Source organism: Protomyctophum parallelum, assembly GCF_964188405.1.
Source record: "Protomyctophum parallelum genome assembly, chromosome: 12".
Taxonomy (NCBI): domain Eukaryota; kingdom Metazoa; phylum Chordata; class Actinopteri; order Myctophiformes; family Myctophidae; genus Protomyctophum; species Protomyctophum parallelum.
In genome coordinates, this window is record NC_139712.1 from 13,043,309 (window position 1) to 13,070,824 (window position 27,516).

At 44.0% G+C, this 27,516-nt stretch overlaps 1 protein-coding gene across 1 annotated transcript in view; it reads right to left on the reverse strand.

Moving 5' to 3' along the window:
- Positions 1 to 27,516, reverse strand: part of tfr1b (transferrin receptor 1b) — a gene marked incomplete at its 3' end in the record, with an annotated part of 48,992 nt that overhangs the window by 10,919 nt on the left and 10,557 nt on the right. The window contains exons 7-14 of the mRNA XM_083777634.1: positions 26,483 to 26,605; positions 24,127 to 24,212; positions 23,476 to 23,539; positions 13,642 to 13,709; positions 12,735 to 12,805; positions 9,404 to 9,494; positions 2,527 to 2,757; positions 1,305 to 1,442 (exon numbers count right to left, since the gene is read on the reverse strand). Of these exons, the coding sequence (XP_083633760.1) occupies positions 1,305 to 1,442; positions 2,527 to 2,757; positions 9,404 to 9,494; positions 12,735 to 12,805; positions 13,642 to 13,709; positions 23,476 to 23,539; positions 24,127 to 24,212; positions 26,483 to 26,605 (872 nt within the window). The remainder of the gene's footprint in view (positions 1 to 1,304; positions 1,443 to 2,526; positions 2,758 to 9,403; positions 9,495 to 12,734; positions 12,806 to 13,641; positions 13,710 to 23,475; positions 23,540 to 24,126; positions 24,213 to 26,482; positions 26,606 to 27,516) is intronic.

Below are 27,516 nucleotides of genomic sequence, written 5' to 3' on the forward strand. Positions count from 1 at the left end.
TATTATAGGAATGGACATAAAGGGCAGGTCTACGCTGCTGTATTTTAACATCAGTTATTATGGGATATTCTACGCTCTTAATTTGTGACTTCTCACCTGCCTCTCGTTCAAAAATACGAACGCGAGGGATCATCAGCGACTTACATCGTAATCTTAGCGAGGCAAGCAAGAAAAAAATATGTCTCCCGGTTTTTTCTCCGGAACTCTTTTCAGAGACGTATCTTCCCAGCACCCTGAGCTGTTATTTTTTAAAGAAATCCCGTCGCTGATTGCGTTAATTAACCCATTTTGGGCGGGAACCCCTTTTGGTGTTTTAAACATTATGTTATAATTTAGCTATTGAAAAATAGCAGATCTACAAGCTCATATCGCGCCACCGAGTGGCGCGCTATGAGCTTGTAGGTATGCTATTTTTGAAAAATCATTAAAATGTGCCTCAAATCTTTCAGAAAATTGTCATGATTTTTTTTAATTCGACGTCAGGCCTAAATGGGTTTGTAATAGTAATAGTAATAGTGGCAGTTCACCCTGCCACTGAGACTGAAGACAACCAACAGAGTTTGAACTTGCAGAAAATGAGTTTAGTTTGACATTATTTATTTTTGTATTTGTTGATTGATAATTGATTGTTGACTTCATTGAAGGGAGCAACTATACTGCCTTTATAAGGAGCACCTGCCACTGCCCGGGCAATCAGTGTAGGACTGCACCACAGGGTGCAGAGCAGACCTCCATAGAGCCAACCTGGCCAGTGGGCTGTCACACTAAACCCAAGCGTTTAGGTTATAAACAGTATTAAACACTTATTTGTAACACTTTTTAAACGTGTCACAGTGTTTAGATTATAAACAGAATGTTTAATCCCTGTAACACTTTTTAAACACATAAACGTGTTTAGTTTTTACAATCAAAGTCAGTCATATAGGTGTTTAGAATTTGAACACTAGGTGTTCTCGTGAGGTGTTTGAGTGAACTCGTGTTCTACTGTATTTTATGACCATTCATAAACATTTGGCATTTTATTATTACACACATGGTGTTTAGTTTTAAACGTGTCACATGTTCCAGGGATTTACAGTATAGTACTTATTTTTGTATGCCGTTTGTTGGAACGACTCTTTCATGTGAACTCTGCAAGGTGAATTTAAAACGTATTGATTGTTCATCAAAAGACTTGGTTTTTCAGTACTTTTCACTATTTTTGAGCTGGTTCAGTGTCATTTTTGGGCCCACACTACCTTCATTCACACTAGGACAAAGTGTGACAGTAACAGTAATAGTAATAGTAATTGTAATTATAATACCGTCATGATCCTGTCGTTGAGCACGCGGCAGGTCTCGGGGTCACTGAGGTCAGAGTTGGTCATGGAGGTCATGAGGTCATCGGCCGCCCGCTGGAACGCCCCTCTGGCACTGCTGAGCCAATCAGGACTGAGACTGGCCTGGAAACAGAGACAATACGGATCACATGACCGGCCTGGAAACACAGACAATACGGATCACATGACCGGCCTGGAAACACAGACAATACGGATCACATGACGGGCCTGGAAACACAGACAATACGGATCACATGACGGGCCTGGAAACACAGACAATACGGATCACATGACCGGCCTGGAAACACAGACAATACGGATCACATGACCGGCCTGGAAACACAGACAATACGGATCACATGACCGGCCTGGAAACACAGACAATAGAGCGTCGCAGTCCCGCCCCCTTTCAGAACGACGCCAGGCCCAGGAAATAATTCCCAATGCATTTTTCCCATAGGCATTTCAAAAAGTATTTATTTAACCCATTCTGACCTGAGATCAGATTCTAAAATTGTCTTCTACATCCTGACAGTTTTCTGAAAAAGCTATGTTTCTATGTCAGTCGTTCTTCGGTTTTTCAAAAATAGAAGAGCAAAAAAGGTTCCCTCCCAGAATGGGTTAAAGACATTTTAAGCGTCGTACGAAGCCAACTCGTTGTCGTGACAAATCATGACAACAAACACAATATTTTGGACCAAACAAATAATTACAAAAAAACAACAAAAAGAAGTGTTGTAACCTGCCGTTTTCGTCTTCTTTCTAATTATTTGTTCAGCACGAAAAATTGCGTTTGTTGCCATGATTTGTCACGACGAGAGTTGTCTTTGTCCGCGGCGTTTAAACGTCTTTAAATAAAGAGTTGTCTTTGTCCGCGGCGTTTAAACGTCTTTAAATAAAGAGTTGTCTTTGTCCGCGGCGTTTAAACGTCTTTAAATAAAGAGTTGTCTTTGTCCACGGCGTTTAAACGTCTTTAAATAAAGAGTTGTCTTTGTCCGCGGCGTTTAAACGTCTTTAAATAAATACTTTCTGAAAAGTCTATGAGGAAAAATTAACGGGGATTTATTTTCCCGGGTCTCTCGAGGGGGCGGGACTGTGACGCTCTATACAGATCACTGCTGATTGGCCTAGAAAAACACAGACAATACGGTTGACATTGAAGTGGCGTGCACATGCGTGTGTGCGTGCGTGCACTCCGTGCCCGTACCTCCTTCATCTTGGCGACGTGGCGGTAGACCGTCTGGACCGTCTTGGTGAGCGTGCGTCCGTAGCGCCTCACGTCCAGCGGCACCGTGCGGTCGTGGGCCAGCCTCAGGGCCACGAGGCCGGCCAGCCGGGCAGCCAACGCCGCCAGGCCCGGGGTCTGGTGACCCGTCAGGTAGTCCAGATGGTCCCGGGTGTCCAGGACCGTCCCGTAGTACCGGTACCGCTCGGTCTGCTAAACACACCACAACACCACTTAGTACCGGCAGGAATCTGGAGGCCCGTTTCAAGACCAAATATGAGGCCCCCATATACCTATGACATCATTATTTTGTTGATACAGCCGTATATATTGATACGAATAGTTTGACTGTTCAATATCACACGCAGCCATTACTCTCGACAATCAGCAACAACACCACCTTTCCTCATCCTGTCGTCCCTTCACAATTAAAGTGTCTCCCCTTTACCTCCCAATGCTGCACATTTCACCATGTTATTTACATAGAATAGGTGTAACTTTACTAACTTAGCATTAACAATGTGGGAGAGAGCAAGGCAGTGAGTGAGCGAGAGAGAGAGAGAGGGCCAAGTGGCCAAGTGGCGGTTGACTGAGGGGACTTCAGTGCACTGTACACTCTTGCTTCGTGTCCCAGGTTGGCTTGGTGTGGAATGTGCTAATTTGTCCCCTATATTCAAAGTCTGATTTCCATGATTGTTGGCTGTGTTTACAATTTACAATTTAGGCATTTAGCAGACACTCTTAATCCAGAGCGATTTACATTAAGCATGAACAAAAAAGCATGGGAATACATCACATAAAAACATTTATCATGAAACATGCTTAACACTTTTACTGCTGCCATTTTTAAAACAATATGATATAATTACTGCCAGCATTTATTGAAAAATTAGGATCTAATACGGCCAGGATTTTTTTTAATTTGAGCTCTTATTTTGAAAAGCCGCCATTTCCTGTCAGTTAGCAGTATAAAAGCAGTTGAAAGAAATGGATAGGCGATCTAAGATGGACGATCCAATGTTGTGCTAACAACACAGCTAGCTAACAGGCTAACGTGAGTAGCATTATGGGTCGCTCGACCGAATGCACTATAAAAGTGCAATTGACTGAAATCTCAGTCAATGGCAGTGAGCGTCAGTATCAAAATTAGGCTTCAATTGACTGAAATCTCAGTCAATGGCAGTGAGCGTCAGTATCAAAATTAGGCTTCAATTGACTGAAATCTTAGTCAATGGCAGGCAAGCTAAGAAAGTAACAGTGGAATATCTATATAATGAAACTATACATATATACTACTATGCTATACATATGTACTATGATGTGCTATGACTACATACAATGCAATTATAGTGCTGTCTACATAACATGCTATAAGTCTGTATCAAATGCTATCTAAGTCTACAGAAATGCTATCTAAGGGGGTGGGGTAAGTGCTATGGGCCATGATGGAGTATGAAAAGGTGGGTTTTCAGACTACGGCGGAATTGTGTGTTTAGCATGTACATGTGTTTTGGTACAAAATCAAAACAACTTGTCTAATATTTTGGCATGTTTAAACCTCCAGGAGAATCCGTGTTGAGGTTCTTAATCCACTGTTTTCCATTAAAACGTCTTTGTCATACTGTCCAGTTGGGATTGTGTGGAAGTCCAGATACTTTTAGAGCTTCAATGCCATGTGCCATGTAATGTTGAACAATCCTTTTAGTTGCATTGTTAATATTGTATTTGTGTTGTCTCAGCCTTGCAGCTATTGTTTTACTCGTTTCTCCGACATATTGTAAGCCACATATTTCACATGTGATTAAATAAACAGTTGCTGGTGCTGGCTGTTATCTGTTGTTTAATCTCCAACATGCATTTTGTAGTTCTATTTTTAACTATTTGTTTGGGTTTGAAGTATTCTGGTCTCTGGTGTGCTGGTGTGTTGATTCCTTTTAGCTTGTTGTGTACCAGATAAAATGGTAAATGGTGCATTTATATAGCGCCTTTATCCAAAGCGCTTTACATAGATTACATTCACCCATTCACACACACATTCATACACAGAATGCGGCGGAAGCCATGCAAGGTACCAACCAGCACATCGGGAGCAATTTGGGGTTCAGTGTCTTGCTCAAGGACACTTCGACATGTAGACAGGAGGAGCCGGGATTTGAACCGCCGACCCATGGATTATTGGACGACCTGCTCTACCTCCTGAGCCACAGTCACCCTTAAGAGTTTTTCGCGATTATTATTTTTTTGGAAGAAGGAGAAGGAAAAAAAACTAACAATAACAATAAAAGACCAAGTCCTTTCAGGACAGCTTGGTCCTTTAAATAAAAAAAGATCATAGAAATAAATATACAATAAAGAGAGTTCCACCGTGTTCAGTTTGGAACATACAGACACAGGTTTGTGTTTCCACCGCATTGTGTTGGACGGAACAATTGTCATTGTTTGATGCCTAGCTGAATGGTTGGAGAGCCTGTCTGGAGAGAAGGAGTCTCCTGAGGTTTGAATCTCAGTAAGTGATGCTGAGAGGTGGCTCACCATCAGGTGGGATGAGATGTTGATCCATCATTTCTTGAACTTTCTGCTGTTCCTTCGTCTGGAATGTGGTCTCGGTTGTTATTGTTGTTGTCGTCTGTTGTCGTTGGTTGCCATGGCTGCCAGTTCCCACCTGATGTCGTGTGGGAGTTCTGAGCTCTGGTCCAGAGCGTACTGAATAACTTCTAGCTTACATAACATCTTAAGACAAGGACTCAAGTCTAAGATGAACAGCTCATCAGAGATAGTGTGTTCTACTTTGTATCCTCCAAAGAGGATGATACGATCTCCCACAATGCAACAGCACATACCTGCACGCATTGGACATGGTCCTTTCCCCTTGGGCTCAACCTTCTTCCAGGAGAAGGTCTCTGGACTGAATTTCCACACATCATTGAAGTTCTGGTTACCGATCCAGCCACCAAATATGTACAGCTCTCCATTGTAGGTAAATGCTGAATGACACCAGCGTCCTTCTGGTAGAAGTTGTGCAGAAGGTGTGTCCAGCCAGGCGTTTGTCTCTGTGTCAAACACTCTGGTGCTGTTGTAGTCGACCCCCTGGGGCCTCCAGCCCCCGAATACAAACATCTTGGTACCAATGATGGTGGCAGAGTGAGATGATGAAGCAGGAGGTGGAGTTCCTCTGGTGTTAATTAAAGACCAGACCATTTTGCTGGTGTCCAACTTGTACATGTCATTAGTGTATCCAGTCAGCTTGGTGTCTCCTCCATGGATAAACATGACCTTCTCCAACACACAGGCTGAGTGGTACCTCCTCACCTCTGGAACAGTCCCAGAAACCCTGGGTTGGAACCATCTGTGGGCGTCAACATCAAATGCATAAAGCACATTGTAGATCTCCCCACTCCAGTATCCTCCCCAGATGTAGACTGTATCTTCAAACAACACAGCTGTGTGGCCGAAACGCTTGGATGGAACCTCAAGGTCTCCTCTTCCTGGTTCCACTGGAGGTAACTTCTTCCAGCATAAAGACACTGTGTTGAAGACATGGACATCCATCTGTCCCATGTTGTTGAAGGTCCCTCCATCACTGTAGCCTCCAAAGGAATACAGTTTGTTCCTCACTGCTACAGCAGCATGATGGACTCGCTTTGGTCCTCCTGCTTTTGGAAACGGTCCAAGACAACATCACTCTGTCTGTCTGTCTGTCAATCTATCTCGCTCTCTTCTCTCTCTCGACGTCTAGAGTAATTTTCAACACGGTGCATCATCTTATATCTTCTGGTGTTACATCACACGAGACACAAACTGTTGCCATGCACGCCTTAACGACACCAATTAGTGCAGCTGTTCTTCATCTGCACCCTTTGAACTCTATTGCTATATTTATTACTTAATTGCGGCTACCTTGGGGTCTATGGATCTATGGGTCTTCCACACGTATAGCATAGTATAGTATATATGTATAGTTTATAATATAGTTTAATTATATAGTTATTCCACTGTTACGTTCTTGCATGTTTCATGATAAATGTTTTTATGTGATGTATTCCCATGCTTTTTGTTCTTGCTTAATGTAAATCACTCTGGATTAAGAGTGTCTGCTAAATGCCTAAATTGTAAATTGCTACAGCGTTCCCTAACACTGAGCTGTGTTGTATTTTGAGGCTGTGGCTGTGTGTGTGTGTGTGTGTGTGTGTGTGTGTGTGTGTGTGTGTGTGTGTGTGCGCTCGCGCGTGCGTGCGTACACCACCGATGCAGATACGATGCTGATGTTTTGGACCGATGTTTCGTAATCAATAATAAAAAATAGATTTAAAAAAGTTCTAAACTTCAAAATACATTTTTTAAATTAAATTAACAATAGAATACATTTAAATAAAATGTTTTGGCACATAAGGCATTTTTTTTCTAAATGAAATGCACCCGTATATATGCCCTCCTATTATTCAGCTATTAGTGTAGATGTCCGTCCTACAAAAATTTAATTCTCTTTTTTTTTAATATATATTTTTTATCCCACAATTTTGTAACCCATTTTTCACTCCTGTGTCAATTATCTAATGTGATCCTGGGCTCTACACACCCTCTGCCAACCTAGTCCCCATATATGGGGGACAAGGGGAGACCAACCTAGTCCCCATATATGGGGGACAAGGGGAGAGCAACCTAGTCCCCATATATGGGGGACAAGGGGAGACCAACCTGGTCCCCATATATGGGGGACAAGGGGAGACCAACCTAGTCCCCATATATGGGGGACAAGGGGAGAGCAACCTAGTCCCCATATATGGGGGACAAGGGGAGAGCAACGGACTTGAACTCATGCTTCCTTCATGCCTGAGTGTCCAAGTTGCTCCTTTACACCTGACAGGGGGGACGTAGCGCGTGGACGCCGTGGAAGGAACACGTTATTCCAACCAGTTCCTTTTCCCCTCCATCAGGCACCCCGGCTGGCCAGGGGGAGGCAGTATAGTGACCAGGATTGACCAAAAATTAAATTCTCATTGACAATTTTATGTCAGTGTCTGAGCAATAGACATCATAATCACCATTACATCACCTAATCAACATGAGTTAGACTTTAATATATTAGCACCCCTCACTTCACACAGGTGTGATCTTTTAGTTGTATGTAGGATATATATATATGTAACGGGTATAAGAAATACTCTTTTTATTGTAGTGAAATTCCTGCTAAGATATGTCTGTATAGGTTATCCTCCTGCATGAGTGGTTGTTTAGCGCCCCCTACTGGTAGTCTATAAAGGTGACCGGAAACGGAAGTTCCCCACAGTCTGACTAGCTCTCTGCTGTGGTAAGTGTGTCTTGTCCGGAGCTCCTCCTAAAAGTATTATAAAGTACACTAAAAAGCTAACGTGAGATTTGTTGTATGATACACAGTCATGTAACAGCATTGGACATGCTGTCCCAGTGTATTTTCGTTTTGTGTTTGTTGCTCACGTTGGTAGTACTATTTATTTTGATACTGAATACCATGTTATCTTCCTTATAGACGTCAATATCAGCGGAGGAGCTAAACCTTTATGTTCTGTGTCTGAAACCACTCATTTGCAGGTAAATGTTGTTGCACTACGTTCTGTATTAAGTCAGATATGTTTACACGTTCATATTGTATTGTGTGGATGCCATTTTAGAACGATCGCGCCTAAAAGTGGTGCCGACTGTATCTTCTGTGTACCATCAGAGGGTGCTGTTATGCAGATTATTATTTCATTTTGGCTACCGTCATGTATTACTGTCTTTTCTATTTCATTTCAAATATAAAAAGGATGTTGTAGGTTAAAAGCAAGATTAAAACAGATTGTATTTGAATTCATTCTAAAGTATTAATGTCAAAAACCACTATACGATCACATGTTAAGAAGAATACTGTTGTAAAAGACATCTGAATGCATTTAATGTAAAATGTAAAGTATTATTAAGATGTTCTGTACTAGACACAGTCTGACTAGCTCTCTGCTGTGACGTCAATATCAGCGGAGGAGCTAAACCTTTATGTTCTGTGTTTGAAACCACTCATTAGCAGAGCTACCTCATAAAAGAACCTCAACATCCAACCCAGTGCCTCCGTGTGTGTCTTTCATGACGGGACGGGTACACAACCGTTACATATATACATACATATATGATGTAAAATATACATCCCTGTAGGAAGGATTAGCCAGCCCCACACACAGTGACAGTCACACACAGTGACAGTCACACGCAGGCTCGCAGCCTCACAGCTGTCATTAATTGATGGTCTTGATTGTGGTGAAGTTTTAGGGTGAAATGTACAGGCTCACCGTCTTAGCTGTTGCTGCCACGTGCCTGCTGGCAACCAATATGCACATGACAATATGCGCTCTCTCTCTCTCGCTCTCTCTCTCTCTCTCCCCCCCCCCACCCTCTCTCCCCTCTCTATCTCTCTCTCTCTCTCTCTCTCTCTCCGTGTCTCACTCTGTAGTACTGTAGAGGTGTGTGTGTGTGTGTGTGTGTGTGTGTGGGGGGGGGGGTAGTTGCGCTGCGCACCCGACAGAGTGATATACTTCTCCACTAAGCGGTGCAGAACCGAAAAGGTGATATACTTCTCCAGTACAGCGGTGCAGGACCGAGAGAGTGATATTATGTGCAGGATGGACTGTAGTAAACATTAAATACTTTTAACAACATCGGGACATCGGATTAAATAAACACCGATGTCCGATGTCGCAAAATGACCGGCAGATAGGACATGAACTCCAGTCTAACTGGCAGATAGGACATGGACTCTTGAACATTTGAACATTTGTTTGCGTGCGTGCGTGCGTGCGTGCGTGCGTGCGTGCGTGTGTGTGTGCGTGTGTGTGTGTGTGTGTGTGCGTACGTTAGGGTTGGTGAAGTGGAAGGAGACGGAGGGGATTCCAGAGAAGGCCAGGAAGGGGTAGGCTGGGTCATCTAAGGTCATGGAGGTCAATCTGAAAACATTCATATTCAATACATACCAGATTACTTCACCGTGATAAAACCATGTATTTATAATGTAATAATAACGTAAACACAGCAGTGTTGTTTTTGGCAGCAAATTTCTATTTTAGTTTTAGTCATAGTCTCCTGAATAGTTTTCACTTAGTTTTAGTCACCTGGAATGTGTTAGTGTTAGTCTAGTTTTAGTCGACTAAATGTCATAAGATTTTAGTCGACTAAATCTACAGGTGATTTAGTCGACTAAAATGTGTTTTGGTGGGCCTTGTCGCCGTCATGACTTATTTTACACTTGCTGAAAATAGCCGATCTACAAGCTCACAGATCTTGTAGATCTGCTATTTTCAGCATCCAACCAAGTGTAAAATGACTTATACTGGATCTCTTGTCCACTAGTCCCTTCCTAACATTTTAGTCTAGTTTTTATTTGTTGACGAAATTGTCAGTATATTTAGTCTTAGTTTTAGTCGTCATAGCTTAGTTTTCATTTAGTTTCCATTTAGTTTTCGTCAGTTAAAAAGGTAGTCGACGAACATTTTTCGTCTTAGTTTTAGTCGACTAAAACAACACTGAAACACAGTCCTCTGTGTGAAGGACATGAAGATAGCTTTATCTCCATATTCTTGTAAAAGGTTAAGTTAACACATTTAGACCTGAGGTTGATTCTTTTTCTTTTAATAATACTTTTTTGTGTCAATCATCTAACGTGATCCTGGGCTCTACACACCCTCCGCCAACCTGGGGAGAGCTACGGACTTGAACTCATGCCTCTTTCAATGCATGAGGAGTCCAAGTCGCTCCTGGTTTCCCTAGTTGGAGGTCGATTCTACAAATGTCTTCTGAACCCTGAACAGTTTTCTGAAAAACACTCATGTTTCTCGTCGTTCTCAAATATTTTCATGTCAAGGACCCCCAGAATTATATGTATTTGGCCGCCGACCCCCGTCTGGAAATATGTTGTTCCAGGGACCCCCCCCCCCCCCCAGAAGCAACAATTTAAGTTAACCCTCTTATGGCCACCCTTAATATCATCTTATTGTGCCTTAGGCCAACTTTGGCTGACTTTTTGAATGACTATAGAATAATGTGCGATATGACCACAATGTCACGAAATATCTCATTTTAAAGCTGCACATCTCTAGTTTACACCGAAAAAAAAAAAATGTTCCTAGCATGTTCCTTCGTTTACTTATAAGCACTTTAGTACACCTTGGTTTGACTTATCACTGAAACCAAGGTCTACTAAAAAGCTTATAAGTAAACGATGGAACAAGCTATAATCATAATTATTTTTTCATTGTAAAGTAGTGACTTGGAGCTATAAAATGAGACATTTCGTGACATTGTGGTCATATCTCACATTTTTCGATTGCCATTCAAAAAGTCGCCAAATCTGGCCAATGCTGGCCAATGCCCCATTTCTTAATTCGTCATTTTAATGCAATAAGAGGGATCAGCGATCTAAATACAATACATCACCTTTTACTTTTGATTTCAAAGTAATACCCAGAAGTTCCACTTGATGGCAGTAACGTTCCATTATTCTGATTTTGACAAAAGTGTTAAATCTGGCTAAATCACTTCCTGTCAAACGAGGTAAACAAAGGAAGCTAATTTGACCCCTAGCTTATAGCTTGGTCGTCCGGATTGCTAAACTAACATTAGCTTTGTCATAACTTAGTCAGATTAAGCTTAAAAACGGCCAGGAACATCCCAAAATATCACATTTTTTGCCGCGGATCACATAGAGACGGCGCGCGTGCACGATAGTGCACGATCGCGCGGGTTTCGGCCGGTTTTTGGTAGATTACATAAAAATAATTAAAAGAATGTCAAACAATTGCAATATTTTGTTATAAAAAGACGTACTGACAGGGCAGTACGTCTACTACGCAGATAACGTCATTGGCTTGGAGGGATTTGTTGATTTACTACGTCAATTAACATGGCAGTCTATGGGCTTGACGTAGTCTTGGCATTCAGGGGGTTAAAAAACGTTCGCTCTGAAAGAATATATATTAAGAGATTTGCAAACCACATTTTCACGATTTTTCAAAAATAGCAGACCTATACAAGCTCGTAGCGCGCCACTCGGTGTCACGCTATAAGCTTGTAGATCTGCTATTTTTCAATAGCTAAAGTATAACACGATGCTTTAAACACCAAAAGGGGTTCCTGCCCAGAATGGGTTAAGTTAAGATGTCTTTATCGTCATAAGTTAAGATATCTTTATCGTCATGTCTTTATCGTCATGTCTACATCTCTATCGTCACGTCTTTATCGTCATGTCTACGTCTCTATCGTCATGTCTTTATCGTCATGTCTACGTCTTTATCGTCATGTCTTTATCGTCATGTCTACGTCTTTATCGTCATGTCTACGTCTCTATCGTCATGTCTTTATCGTCATGTCTACGTCTTTATCGTCATGTCTTTATCGTCATGTCTACGTCTCTATCGTCATGTCTTTATCGTCATGTCTACGTCTTTATCGTCATGTCTTTATCGTCATGTCTACGTCTCTATCGTCATGTCTTTATCGTCATGTCTACGTCTTTATCGTCATGTCTACGTCTTTATCGTCATGTCTACGTCTCTATCGTCATGTCTTTATCGTCATGTCTACGTCTTTATCGTCATGTCTTTATCGTCATGTCTACGTCTCTATCGGCATGTCTTTATCGTCATGTCTACGTCTTTATCGTCATGTCTACGTCTTTATCGTCATGTCTACGTCTTTATCGTCATGTCTTTATCGTCATGTCTACGTCTTTATCGTCATGTCTTTATCGTCATGTCTACGTCTTTATCGTCATGTCTACGTCTTTATCGTCATGTCTTTATCGTCATGTCTACGTCTTTATCGTCATGGGGAAACTCTGACTGCCTACATAATAAGGAGGCTTACGTAGTCATGTATTTTGTTCTTGATGAATTGACCACAATGGTTTTGTGTTATCCTTTTAGCATCAATGTCTGACTGTACCTCTGTCAGACCAACATATGGAATGAATTCAGTACAGGCCCATATATGGAGTGTGTCTTCAGTGTACAGGGTTTGATGAGGACAGATCAACATATGGAATGAATTATGTACAGGCCATATATGGAGTGTGTCTTGAGTGTACAGGGTTTGATGAGGTCAGATCAACATATGGAATTAATTCAGTACTGGCCCATATATGGAGTGTGTCTTGAGAGTGTACAGGGTTTGATGAGACTTGTTGTACTCACGCGTCACTCTCCCACCTCTCTCCTCCTGCTACGCTGTAGACAGAGGACCCTTTGAGGAGAGGACTGGACACCTGGGGGGGGATGGGGGGGGGGGGGAACGAGAATTTACAATTTATTTTAGTCATTTATCAGACGCTCTTAATCCAGAGCGATTTACATTAACCCATTCTGACCTGAGATCAGATTCTAAAAAATGTCTGTTTGAAAATGACAGTTTTCTGAAAAAGCTATGTCTCTACGTCAGTCGTTCTTCGATTTTTCAAAAAAATAGCAGACCTACAAGCTCGTAGCGTGCCACTCGGTGGCGCTCTATGAGCTTGTAGATCTGCTATTTTTAAATAGCTAAAGCATAACATAATGCTAACACCAAAAGGGGTTCCCGTTAAACAAGTACAAAAAGCATGGCAATACATCACATACATAAAAAGCAGTTATCATGAAACATGCGTAAGCTAAGAACGTAACAGTGGAGTATCTATATAATGCAACTATATATGTATACTATACATACTATATTATATATTATACAACAGGTCGTTTCGAGGAAGCAATCTGATTGGTTGAAACAGCCTTCTAGCCGTGGGTTAAACCAGCACCGTTCACCACCTAATCAAAACAAAGAATTCAGCTGCTCTGTTCTCCCAGAGCGCTAGCAAACTCGGTGGCTAGGCTAGCTAGTTTCTTTGGACGTTTGTGGTCGTATAGTGACTATACATCCGTCATTAAAAAAAATGCGATTTTCTTAGTTCTAAGGGTAACTGTTGTATAATTGCAATGTTACACTCGAGGGTGTGGTTTAATGTGATTGTTGCCACTTCAGTGATGCTTGCAGAAGTACCCCCCCCCTCCCTCTCTCTCCACCCCCCCCCCCCCCTCTCTCTCCACTCCCCCCTCCCCCCTCCATCACCTGCTTCATAGAACTCTCCAGAAGGCTGTACAGCAGAGGACTGGCTGTGGCTTTGAAACCCCCCAGACCTAGAAACACATAGAATTATATAAACACATATAAACACATATATACGTATGACACATGAGTGTCGCCAAGACTGTTAAGGGGGGGAAAAAAGACAGATTTAGTTCATGTCATTATCCAAAATGAGTTAATATCACGCTTCACTACTGGACCAGAGCTGTCCAAAAGGTCGACCACTAGTACTTTATGTCTTTATACCTCATACTTTAAATGCTTAGTATGAGGTATAAAGTTTCTACCTCATACTTTAATGCTTAGTATGAGGTATAAAATTTATACCTCATATTTAATGCTTAGTATGAGGTATAAAGTTTCTACCTCATACTTTAATGCTTAGTATGAGGTATAAAATTTATACCTCATACTTTAATGCTTAGTATGAGGTATAAAGTACAGCAGCCTTGTGTTCATAAAACAGAAAGAGTGGGTATTGGGTATGACTGACGTTATGTATCTTTCAGGACCTTTCAATGCTTCGTCTTTTATTTATTTGTTATGTTGCCACTACTGTTGGAGCAGCCATAAACTACACAGGTTCATCTCTACTGTTGGAGCAGCCATAAACTACACAGGTTCATCTCTACTGTTGGAGCAGCCATAAACTACACATGTTCATCTCTACTGTTGGAGCAGCCATAAACTACACAGGTTCATCTCTACTGTTGGAGCAGCCATAAACTACACAGGTTCATCTCTAATGTTGGAGCAGCCATAAACTACACAGGTTCATCTCTACTGTTGGAGCAGCCATAAACTACACAGGTTCATCTCTACTGTTGGAGCAGCCATAAACTACACAGGTTCATCTCTACTGTTGGAGCAGTCATAAACTACACAGGTTCATCTCTACTGTTGGAGCAGCCATAAACTACACAGGTTCATCTCTACTGTTGGAGCAGCCATAAACTACACAGGTTCATCTCTACTGTTGGAGCAGCCATAAACTACACAGGTTAATCTCTACTACTGTTGGAGCAGTCATAAACTACACAGGTTCATCTCTACTGTTGGAGCAGCCATAAACTACACAGGTTCATCTCTACTGTTGGAGCAGCCATAAATTACACAGGTTCATCTCTACTGTTGGAGCAGCCATAAACTACACAGGTCCATCTCTACTGTTGGAGCAGCCATAAACTACACAGGTTAATCTCTACTGTTGAAGCAGCCATAAACTACACAGGCTCATCTCTACTGTTGGAGCAGCCATAAACTACACAGGTTCATCTCTACTGTTGGAGCAGCCATAAACTACACAGGTTCATCTCTACTACTGTTGGAGCAGCCATAAACTACACAGGTTCATCTCTACTGTTGGAGCCAGGTGGAGCGAAATGCCTTCACGACTGACGACCTATGTCGCGACGTATATTTTTCCGTCGCAACGTATATTCGAGTACGTCCTGGCGTAAATATCAATTCGTCCCGGCAGAACGGACTCGTCGCGGCTATATCTACCCGTTTGCGACCTAGTAGTTTGACTATTCTTTTACGTCGCGACAGAACGGGACACGTCACGGCTATATCTACCCTTCTCGACGTAAAAGGTAATTCGTTGTGGCGTGTGTGGACTCGTCGCAACAGAACGGAACTCGTCGCGGCTATATCTACCCTTCTCGACGTAAAAGGTAATTCGTTGTGGCGTGTGTGGACTCGTCGCAACAGAACGGAACCCGTTGTGGCGTGAGCTGGCCTCGTCGCGACAGAACGTGACTGGTCGCGGCTATATCTACCCGTTTGCGACGTAATGGTTGACTTTGTTATATGCCCGGTGCGCGGTGCCCTGCGCGGTGCCCTGCGCTGCCCTACGCCCACCGCGTGCACCTTGCCGGTCCGCCCTGCGCCCTGTGGCCTGGCACGTGTGCACGTGTGCCAGGCCACCGCGTGCACCATGCCGGTCCGTGGAGCCCTTCGCCGTCCCCAGGCGACCCTGCGTTCCAGAGCTGTCACATGCCCACCGAAAATAGCAGATCTACCAGCTCCTCTCCTACATACGGGATGGCCCGACCCGCGTCTGTGGACCCCTGGGGGGGTGTGTGTGTGAGCGTCTGAGCTCCTATCTGTGTGCCTCCCCCCCCCCCCCCCCCACCCCATGTGGACCCTTGCAGGGGGGGGGTCGGGGGGTCCCCCTATGCACTTTGTGTAGATGCTGCGTATCGCCTCATACTGAAAAAATTACTATTTTACGCACAGCGCAAGGCAATATGTGATTACGATCGTCCTTCTGGGGGGGGGGGGGGGGGGGGGCTGGCCTACACAATAGATAACCTACCCTGGCCAACACAATAGATAACCTACAAGGACATATGAATTTAATTTATATACACGGCTATATTAATTTAGCCGATCATCAAAGCTCACCGCGCTCGTATAGCGCATTGACTGTCTGTCTGTCTGTCTGTCTGTCTGTCTGTGTCTCAATGACTTGCCTTAGGCGGATAATATAGACTACAAGTACTTTATTAAAGTATAGTAAAAGAGTGAGTTCTCATTGCGTTCTCTGCGTCGTAGCGCATGCAGATAGGCAGATAGGGGGGGGGGGCAGTTCTATAGGCAAGGGCAGAAGGTTCCTATAACGACAGTGGGTGCGTGCCCACCTTAGAGTAGCCTATATATTTTAAGGCACCCGCCCCGCAACTTATTATTATTGGCTTATTATTTTGCCACCAGCGGAGTTGACGGTTGACGCCGTTGTCTAGTATAGACTATAGGCCTGTGCCAGGATGATTTTAAATAAATATGTCTCTGTCTCTGCGTCTCTAGAGCTATAACATATATACTGTAGCACACATCATGTGTGACACATGTGCACACACACACACACACACACACACACACACACACACACACACACACACACACACACACACACACACACACACACACACACACCGAGTACTAAGTATAAGTAGCATATAGGGTACGGCTCTAAAAACATTAAATACTGCGGGAGCATTACACTAAACAAAGTTGGATTTGTACATTGCAGAAACGTAACATAACGTAAGTGTTCTTATTATTGTCCGTCTGGGTTTTATAATGCAGTGTGAGTCCGCTCCGCGATAGCCGATCTGCAAGCTCACAACGCGTTGCGCTGATTGACAGTGCACGTGCAGCAGCTACTGTATAGAATTATATTTAAGTAGGCTACTTTTTTGTGTGACGTCTGTGTGTTATTGACTTCTTGTTCCTTAATGTGCAGGTTTATCAGAGCGATATAGTGCAGCTGTGAGTGAGTAGGCCTATAGCTGCTGCTGCTGCGTCCGTGCACCAATAGAGCGACCGCGGCAGCGGCACGTATGCTTGAAATATTAAATAAAAATATGTTGGGCTTCCGGGCGTCCGTTTCTGGACTGTACCAACGGGCTTAGGGCCGGACGGTCCCTTAACTCCACGGGCCCCTATATTTTAGGCCCGTGCAGGGCTCTAGTGTGTGTGTGTGTGTGTGTGTGTGTGTGTGTGTGTGTGTGTGTGTGTGTGTGTGTGTGTGTGTGTGTGTGTGTGTGTGTGTGTGTGTGTGTGTGTGTGTGTGTGTCGCATGCGTGCGTAAAGTTAGTAGGCTATCAGAAGCAGCAACCATGCAGAGCTATACCAATCAGATTAAATAGGCTATATGCCTTAAACGTTTGACAAGCAATATTAAAAATACAAATCCACAAGCTCGAAAACCACCTGACGGGCCGCCCAAACGGGTCCGGGGACCCCCGGGCGGTACGGGTCACCGTGGACCCTTGGGGATCAAGGGGGGCCACGGGTGTCCACGTTTGCGGAGACGCTGCCTTCATATTAGCCTACTTAAATAACAAGCAGCTGATCTACAATTGACAATTTGACATGTCATTGCGTCGTATTCTGTCTTTCTTTCACGCACGCACGCACGCAGACATGTCACAGACCACCACATAACCATATTTGTATGGCCATATCGTTTATAGGCCTTATAGCTGAATAGCGCCGGCCGTCGGGGGTTCATTTGGTTCCAACCGTCCCATTATGGTCAACACTTATGATATGCTATTGCATTCTTCCAACTAAAGATTTAAATATTAATCTGAAAAAATGACATGGCACGGACTGGCTCAGAAAATCTCCCTGCATCATTATATCAAAACCAGGCCTATACTGAATGTAGGCAATTGAATTCCATGACTTTTGTTTCAATCAACTGAACTAGACCAATAAAATAGTAGGCTAGTATTTATGTTTTTCGTTAATAATAATGCATGCTAATTATTATTGAACGGTAAGTACGCTGGTATGTATACGCTATGGTATACACTATAAGCTTGTAGATCTGTTTATTTTAAGCATGCCGCCGCATTCTGTCAGAATCTCGTGTGTGTTATTATTGAACCATTTCATTTCATGTCTGTCTGTCTGTCTGTCTGTCTGTCTGTCTGTCTGTCTGTCTGTCTGTCTGTCTGTCTGTCTGTCTGTCTGTCTGTCTGTCTGTCTGTCGGCATCTGATCTACAAGCTCACGCATCGCAGCGGACAGCGGTTGATTATCGCTGGGCCGCAGCGGGTCTATATCGCCTAATGTATCATACAGCGAATGAAAGCAAACGTGTGTGTGTGTGTGTGTGTGTGTGTGTGTGTGTGTGTGTGTGTGTGTGTGTGTGTGTGTGTGTGTGTGTGTGTGTGTGTGTGTGTGTGTGTGTGTCGCGTGTGCGTGTGCGTGCGAACTTCATGACAGTGGTGCAGCATTACATTGTATTTTGATTTGAAATAAATAATGATGAATAGATGTCTATACTGTTGCTTGTGTGTGTGTTATGCTATAGGGTTAGCTGGAACACACGCCCTGTATGATCTGTGGTGCGCATCTACAAGCTCCAAGTGTTGCGTCCACATGCAGCGCGTTGTGAGCTTGCAGATCGTCGGTGCCCCACTATAGAGAGATGGTAGGGTAGTGCCCAAGCCTATTCCTATATGATCTGTGGCTATATTAAAGGCCTTTTATGTGATCTCACATAATGTGCGAGTCAGAGCTAACGTTACTCAATGATCATTTGCGTCTGATTGATATCACAGCACAGCGTGTGCTGAGAGAGAGAGAGAGAGAGGGGGGGGGGGGGGTATGCTCCGTTCATTGGCTCTATATGCCGTGCGAGACAGGATGATTTTAAATAAATATGTCTGTCTCTGCGTCTCTAGAGCTATAACATATAGCACACATGTGTGCACATGTGATGTGTGTGCGCGCGCACACACACACACACACACACACACACACACACACACACACACACACACACACACACACACACACACACACACACACACACACACACACACACACACACACACACACACACATACACACACGAGATTCTGACTAAAATAAACAGATCTACAAGCTTATAGTGTACCTTAGCGTACATACCAGCGTACTTACCGTTCAATAATAATTAGCATGTATTATTATTAACGAAAAACATAAATACTAGCCTACTATTTTATTGGTCTATAGTTGTTTGAAACAAAATGGTTGCTGCTTCTGATTAGTTACTAACTTTATTAGACCAATTTAAAATAGTATTAGATGTTTTTCGTTAATAATAACTTATGCTAATTATTACTGAACCATTTTAGATGTTTATATTTCACCAACAGGCATGATAATGCATTTATACTGCATGGCAGAATAGGCCAGTGGCCACCGGCCGGCGCAGTACGGCACAATCACAGCTCAGTCCATTTTAATATCATAGCGCAATTCCATGTTTATATACATCTGCTGGTGGGGGGTGCTGCTATATGTTGATTGCCCATTTGTATAACACATTATATAATATAGGTGCTTGTATGGTGCGTGTATATAATAGGCCTACATTTAAATGACCACATTTAACACACACACACACACACACACACACACACACACACACACACACACACACACACACACACACACACACACACACACACACACACACACACACACACACACACACACACACACACACACACACACACACACACACACACACACACACACTAGAGCCCTGCACGGGCCTAAAATATAGGGGCCCGTGGAGTTAAGGGACCGTCCGGCCCTAAGCCCGTTGGTACAGTCCAGAAACGGACGCCCGGAAGCCCAACATATTTTTATTTAATATTTCATACGTGCCGCTGCCGCGGTCGCTCTATTGGTGCACGGACGCAGCAGCAGCAGCTATAGGCCTACTCACTCACAGCTGCACTATATCGCTCTGATAAACCTGCACATTAAGGAACAAGAAGTCAATAACACACAGACGTCACACAAAAAAGTAGCCTACTTAAATATAATTTTATACAGTAGCTGCTGCACGTGCACTGTCAATCAGCGCAACGCGTTGTGAGCTTGCAGATCGGCTATCGCGGAGCGGACTCACACTGCATTATAAAACCCAGACGGACAATAATAAGAACACTTACGTTATGTTACGTTTCTGCAATGTACAAATCCAACTTTGTTTAGTGTAATGCTCCCGCAGTATTTAATGTTTTTAGAGCCGTACCCTATATGCTACTTATACTTAGTACTCGGTGTGTGTGTGTGTGTGTGTGTGTGTGTGTGTGTGTGTGTGTCTGTGTGTGTGTGTGTGTGTGTGTGTGTGTGTGTGTGTGTGTGTGTGTGTGTGTGTGTGTGTGTGTGTGTGTGTGTGTGTGTGTGTGTGTGTGTGTGTGTGCACATGTGTCACACATGATGTGTGCTACAGTATATATGTTATAGCTCTAGAGACGCAGAGACATATTTATTTAAAATCATCCTGGCACAGGCCTATAGTCTATACTAGACAACGGCGTCAACCGTCAACTCCGCTGGTGGCAAAATAATAAGCCAATAATAATAAGTTGCGGGGCGGGTGCCTTAAAATATATAGGCTACTCTAAGGTGGGCACGCACCCACTGTCGTTATAGGAACCTTCTGCCCTTGCCTATAGAACTGCCCCCCCCCCTATCTGCCTATCTGCATGCGCTACGACGCAGAGAACGCAATGAGAACTTTACTTTAATAAAGTACTTGTAGTCTATATTATCCGCCTAAGGCAAGTCATTGAGACACAGACAGACAGACAGACAGACAGACAGACAGACAGACAGACAGACAGACAGACAGTCAATGCGCTATACGAGCGCGGTGAGCTTTGATGATCGGCTAAATTAATATAGCCGTGTATATAAATTAAATTCATATGTCCTTGTAGGTTATCTATTGTGTTGGCCAGGGTAGGTTATCTATTGTGTAGGCCAGCCCCCCCCCCCCCCCCCCCAGAAGGACGATCGTAATCACATATTGCCTTGCGCTGTGCGTAAAATAGTAATTTTTTCAGTATGAGGCGATACGCAGCATCTACACAAAGTGCATAGGGGGACCCCCCGACCCCCCCCCTGCAAGGGTCCACATGGGGTGGGGGGGGGGGGGGGAGGCACACAGATAGGAGCTCAGACGCTCACACACACACCCCCCCAGGGGTCCACAGACGCGGGTCGGGCCATCCCGTATGTAGGAGAGGAGCTGGTAGATCTGCTATTTTCGGTGGGCATGTGACAGCTCTGGAACGCAGGGTCGCCTGGGGACGGCGAAGGGCTCCACGGACCGGCATGGTGCACGCGGTGGCCTGGCACACGTGCACACGTGCCAGGCCACAGGGCGCAGGGCGGACCGGCAAGGTGCACGCGGTGGGCGTAGGGCAGCGCAGGGCACCGCGCAGGGCACCGCGCACCGGGCATATAACAAAGTCAACCATTACGTCGCAAACGGGTAGATATAGCCGCGACGAGTTCCGTTCTGTTGCGACGAGTCCACACACGCCACAACGAATTACCTTTTACGTCGAGAAGGGTAGATATAGCCGTGACGTGTCCCGTTCTGTCGCGACGTAAAAGAATAGTCAAACTACTAGGTCGCAAACGGGTAGATATAGCCGCGACGAGTCCGTTCTGCCGGGACGAATTGATATTTACGCGAGGACGTACTCGAATATACGTTGCGACGGAAAAATATACGTCGCGACATAGGTCGTCAGTCGTGAAGGCATTTCGCTGTCTCTCGTTGGAGCAGCCATAAACTACACAGGTTCATCTCTACTGTTGAAGCAGCCATAAACTACACAGGTTCATCTCTACTGTTGGAGCAGCCATAAACTACACAGGTTCATCTCTACTGTTGGAGCAGCCATAAACTACACAGGTTCATCTCTACTACTGTTGGAGCAGCCATAAACTACACAGGTTCATCTCTACTGTTGGAGCAGCCATAAACTACACAGGTTCATCTCTACTACTGTTGGAGCAGCCATAAACTATACAGGTTCATCTCTACTGTTGGAGCAGCCATAGACTACACAGGTTCATCTCTACTGTTGAAGCAGCCATAAACTACACAGGTTCATCTCTACTGTTGGAGCAGCCATAAACTACACAGGTTCATCTCTACTGTTGGAGCAGCCATAAACTACACAGGTTCATCTCTACTACTGTTGGAGCAGCCATAAACTACACAGGTTCATCTCTACTGTTGGAGCAGCCATAAACTACACAGGTTCATCTCTACTGTTGGAGCAGCCATAAACTACACAGGTTCATCTCTACTACTGTTGGAGCAGCCATAAACTACACAGGTTCATCTCTACTACTGTTGGGAGCAGCCATAAACTACACAGGTTCATCTCTACTGTTGGAGCAGCCATAAACTACACAGGTTCATCTCTACTGTTGGAGCAGCCATAAACTACACAGGTTCATCTCTACTGTTGGAGCAGCCATAAACTACACAGGTTCATCTCTACTGTTGGAGCAGCCATAAACTACACAGGTTCATCTCTACTGTTGGAGCAGCCATAAACTACACAGGTTCATCTCTACTGTTGAAGCAGCCATAAACTACACAGGTTCATCTCTACTGTTGGAGCAGCCATAAACTACACAGGTTCATCTCTACTGTTGGAGCAGCCATAAACTACACAGGTTCATCTCTACTGTTGGAGCAGCCATAAACTACACAGGTTCATCTCTACTGTTGGAGCAGCCATAAACTACACAGGTTCATCTCTACTGTTGGAGCAGCCATAAACTACACAGGTTCATCTCTACTGTTGGAGCAGCCATAAACTACACAGGTTCATCTCTACTGTTGGAGCAGCCATAAACTACACAGGTTCATCTCTACTACTGTTGGAGCAGCCATAAACTACACAGGTTCATCTCTACTGTTGGAGCAGCCATAAACTACACAGGTTCATCTCTACTGTTGGAGCAGCCATAAACTACACAGGTTCATCTCTACTGTTGGAGCAGCCATAAACTACACAGGTTCATCTCTACTGTTGGAGCAGCCATAAACTACACAGGTTCATCTCTACTGTTGAAGCAGCCATAAACTACACAGGTTCATCTCTACTGTTGGAGCAGCCATAAACTACACAGGTTCATCTCTACTGTTGGAGCAGCCATAAACTACACAGGTTCATCTCTACTGTTGGAGCAGCCATAAACTACACAGGTTCATCCCGATGTTCTGGAGCATCTTTGTAATGTTAGTGTTAGTAAAAAGCAGGTAAAAGAGTAACGTTTGAGGCAAACTAACATCAGTCACTGTAGTAGAAGAGGTGCAGGTTCAAACCGCAGATATGTCGTCTCCGCCTACAGAAGATACGTTGCCTGCGACCATGAGACTATATATGGACATACAGCATGAGAGTGTGTGTGTGTGTGTGTGTGTGTGTGTGTGTGTGTGTGTGTGTGTGTGTGTGTGCACGTGCGTGCGTGTGTCACTAACCCATCACAGCTCCATCCAGGCTGATGTAGGTGAAAGCTTTCTTGTCGATAGACGACATGTAACCCTTGAGGAACATTTATTTAAGGACACATTTATTCATGTAACCCAATAGGAACACATTTATTTAGGAACACATTTATTCATGTAACCCTACAGGAACACATTTATTCATGTAACCCTACAGGAACACATTTATTCAAGAACACATTTATCCATGTAACCCTACAGGAACACATTTATTCATGTAACCGTATAGGAACACATTTATTCATGTAACCCTACAGGAACACATTTATTCATGTAACCCTAGAGGAACACATTTATTTAAGAACACATTTATTCATGTAACCCTACAGGAACACATTTATTCAAGAACACATTTATCCATGTAACCCTACAGGAACACATTTATTCATGTAACCCTACAGGAACACATTTATTCAAGAACACATTTATCCATGTAACCCTACAGGAACACATTTATTCATGTAACCCTATAGGAACACATTTATTCATGTAACCCTACAGGAACACATTTATTCATGTAACCCTAGAGGAACACATTTATTTAAGAACACATTTATTCATGTAATCGTAAAGGAACACATTAATTTTAAGAACACATTTTCTACATTTCACTTCACTTCCTACCTCCAGCCACTCGGTGGCGCCAACACTTCCGTACTCTCCGGCACTCCAACTGGCAAACACCAAACTCCTCCTGGGTCTGAAGCCGTCTAGACACACACGCACACACACACACACGCGCACACACAAACGCACATGCACGCACGCATTATATTCATGTCATGTAGATATATTCATGCTTGTGTATGGCATTGAGAATCATATAAAGTACAATGACAGTATGGGTGTTGTTCTAATTTGTAGAAAAAAGTCAAATATTTCCTGATTTGAAACTATCGTTTATCATCGTAGTCAGCATCAGTAACTTTAACCCATTCACCCAAACACCTCTTGGTGTATTAAGGATTATAATATATAGTTATACTTTAGCTGTTGAAAAATAGCAGATCTTTTTAAATAGTGAAAATGCAGTGCACATCTTTGAAAATATATGGATTTTTTTTTAAATATTTGACATGAAATACATTGAACTCTGTGAATAACCTCGTAGTCAGTGTCAGTAACTCTGTGAAGGGTTGCACTACACACTGTCTGATAGCAGGATGTGTGTGTGTGTCCGTGCCCGTGTGTGTGCCCGTGTGTGTGTCCGTGTCTGTGTGTGTGTGCCCGTGTCCGTGTCTGTGTGTGTGCCCGTGTCTGTGTGTATGTGTGTGTGCCGGTGCCCGTGTGTATGCCTGTGTGTGTGTGTGTGTGTGTGTGTGTGTGTGTGTGTGTGTGTGTGTGTGCGCCTGTGTGTATGTCCGTGTGTGTATGTCCGTGTGTGTGTGTGTGTGTGTGTGTGTGTGTGCCCGTTGTGACGGCCCCCTGGGCCTTTAGTCTACTATATGGGGTTCTGTGTGTGTATGTGTGGCTGTGCCTTTAACAAGTCCATTAAATTAATATGTTTCTGAATCACTGCTAGAGCCGTAAGAATCTTCCCTTATCGGGGTCACTGGCATGTGTTTTCAAATGGGGGGGGTCCTTATCGGGGTCACTGGCATGTGTTTTCAAATGGGGGGTCCTTATCGGGGTCACTGGCATGTGTTTTCAAATGGGGGGTCCTTATTGGGGTCACTGGCATGTGTTTTCAAATGGGGGGTCCTTATCGGGGTCACTGGCATGTGTTTTCAAATGGGGGGTCCTTATTGGGGTCACTGGCATGTGTTTTCAAATGGGGGGTCCTTATCGGGGTCACTGGCATGTGTTTTCAAATGGGGGGGTCCTTATCGGGGTCACTGGCATGTGTTTTCAAATGGGGGGTCCTTATCGGGGTCACAGGCATGTGTTTTCAAATGGGGGGGGTCCTTATCGGGGTCACTGGCATGTGTTTTCAAATGGGGGGGTCCTTATCGGGGTCACTGGCATGTGTTTTCAAATGGGGGGTCCTTATCGGGGTCACTGGCATGTGTTTTCAAATGGGGGGGGGGGGGTCCTTATCGGGGTCACTGGCATGTGTTTTCAAATGGGGGGGTCCTTATCGGGGTCACTGGCATGTGTTTTCAAATGGGGGGGGTCCTTATCGGGGTCACTGGCATGTGTTTTCAAATGGGGGGGTCCTTATCGGGGTCACTGGCATGTGTTTTCAAATGGGGGGGGTCCTTATCGGGGTCACTGGCATGTGTTTTCAAATGGGGGGTCCTTATCGGGGTCACTGGCATGCGTTTTCAAATGGGGGGTCCGTGGCCTAATAAATGTGGATTTGGGAGTCCTTGACACGGAAAAGTTTGGGAACCTCTGATATTTTAAGAGACCTTCTCTCACAGAACTTCAGATCTGCTTTTCTCCACAGGCTGCAGGAGAGAACCTTTGTTCATTTCGGCATGAACCAACCGTCAGCATGGAACAAGCTCCCACTGTACCTTCGTCAGGCAGCCTCTGATTTTTAAAGCTCAGCTCAAGACCCACTTCTACAACATTGCTTTTAATTGATCTTTTATTATTTTTATTTTTTTGTTATTCATGTCCTCACTGTATTGCATTACTGCTTGTTTTTTAATGTCGTTGCCTTGCTTTTCTTTTTTTTCCCTCCATTGTTCTGTAAAGCACTTTGAGCTGCATTTCATGATAAATACAAATACTATACAAATAAAGTTTTATCATTATTATTATTATTATTTCGTTGTGTTGGTCCTAGGGTTTTGGGGCAGCATGTTTCCCTGCCAGTATTATTTGGAAACTTTGATTTAACCGTTTAAAGTCTACCTTTTCCACAAGTATGTAAATAAAATACTTATTTTTTTGGATTGTCCTCCGGTGTGGTTTCCCCTTCTTCGTTATGGCCCCAGAGCCAGCCATAACACTGTGTGTGTGTGTGTGTGTGGCTGTGTGCGTGTGCATGTGTGCCTGTGTCAGTGTGTGTGTGTGTGTGTGCATGCCCTACCTTCCTCCACCATGGCGCGGACAGTCTTGGCCAGCTCCATCAGCAGGGCAGTGCCCACCGCTGCTCTGGCAAACCCACCGCCCCCCCACGCGTCCCTCTGAGCGCCTAGGATCACATACCGGTCTGTCACACACACACACACACACACACACACACACACACACACACACACACACACACACACACACACACACGCACACGCACACGCACACGCACACACACCACACACGTGTTGTTTTTTGCAGCAAATTTCTATTTTAGTTTAGTCATAGTCTTTGGACTGAAACTTCATTTAGTTTTAGTCACATTTTAGTCACCTGGAATGTCTTAGTGTTAGTCTAGTTTTAGTCGACTAAATGTTATAAGATTTTAGTCGACTAAATCTACAGTTGATTTAAGGCTCATACATATAGTCTGGATTTTCGGTGGTGAGGTGACCACCGAACTACAACATGACGTCACTGAGGTGACCACCAAACTACAACATGACGTCACTGAGGTGACCACCAAACTACAACATGACGTCACTGAGGTGACCACCAAACTACAACATGACGTCACTGAGGTGACCACCGAACTACAACATGACGTCACTGAGGTGACCACCGAACTACAACATGACGTCACTGAGCCGCGGTGAAGAGCAAACCACCGCCACCGCTCCAGCCCTTCTCTCTGTTTTTACTCACCACCGCTCAACGTTATTTCAGCTCCGGTGGTCAGCTCACCACCGGAGCGGTGGTCACCTCACCACCGGAGCGGTGGTGAGCTGACCACCGGAAATCCAGACTATGAATAGGCCTTAAGTCGACTAAAATGTATTTTGGCGGGTCTTGATGCCGTCGTAATGAGTGTTTTTACACTTTCATGCATTTTCATGCAACCAAGTGTAAAATGACTTATACTGGATCTCTTGTCCACTAGTCCCTTCCTAACATTTTAGTCTAGTTTTTATTTGTCGACGAAATTGTCAGTATATTTAGTCTTAGGTTTAGTCACCATAGCACAGTTTTCATTTAGTTTCCATTTGTTTT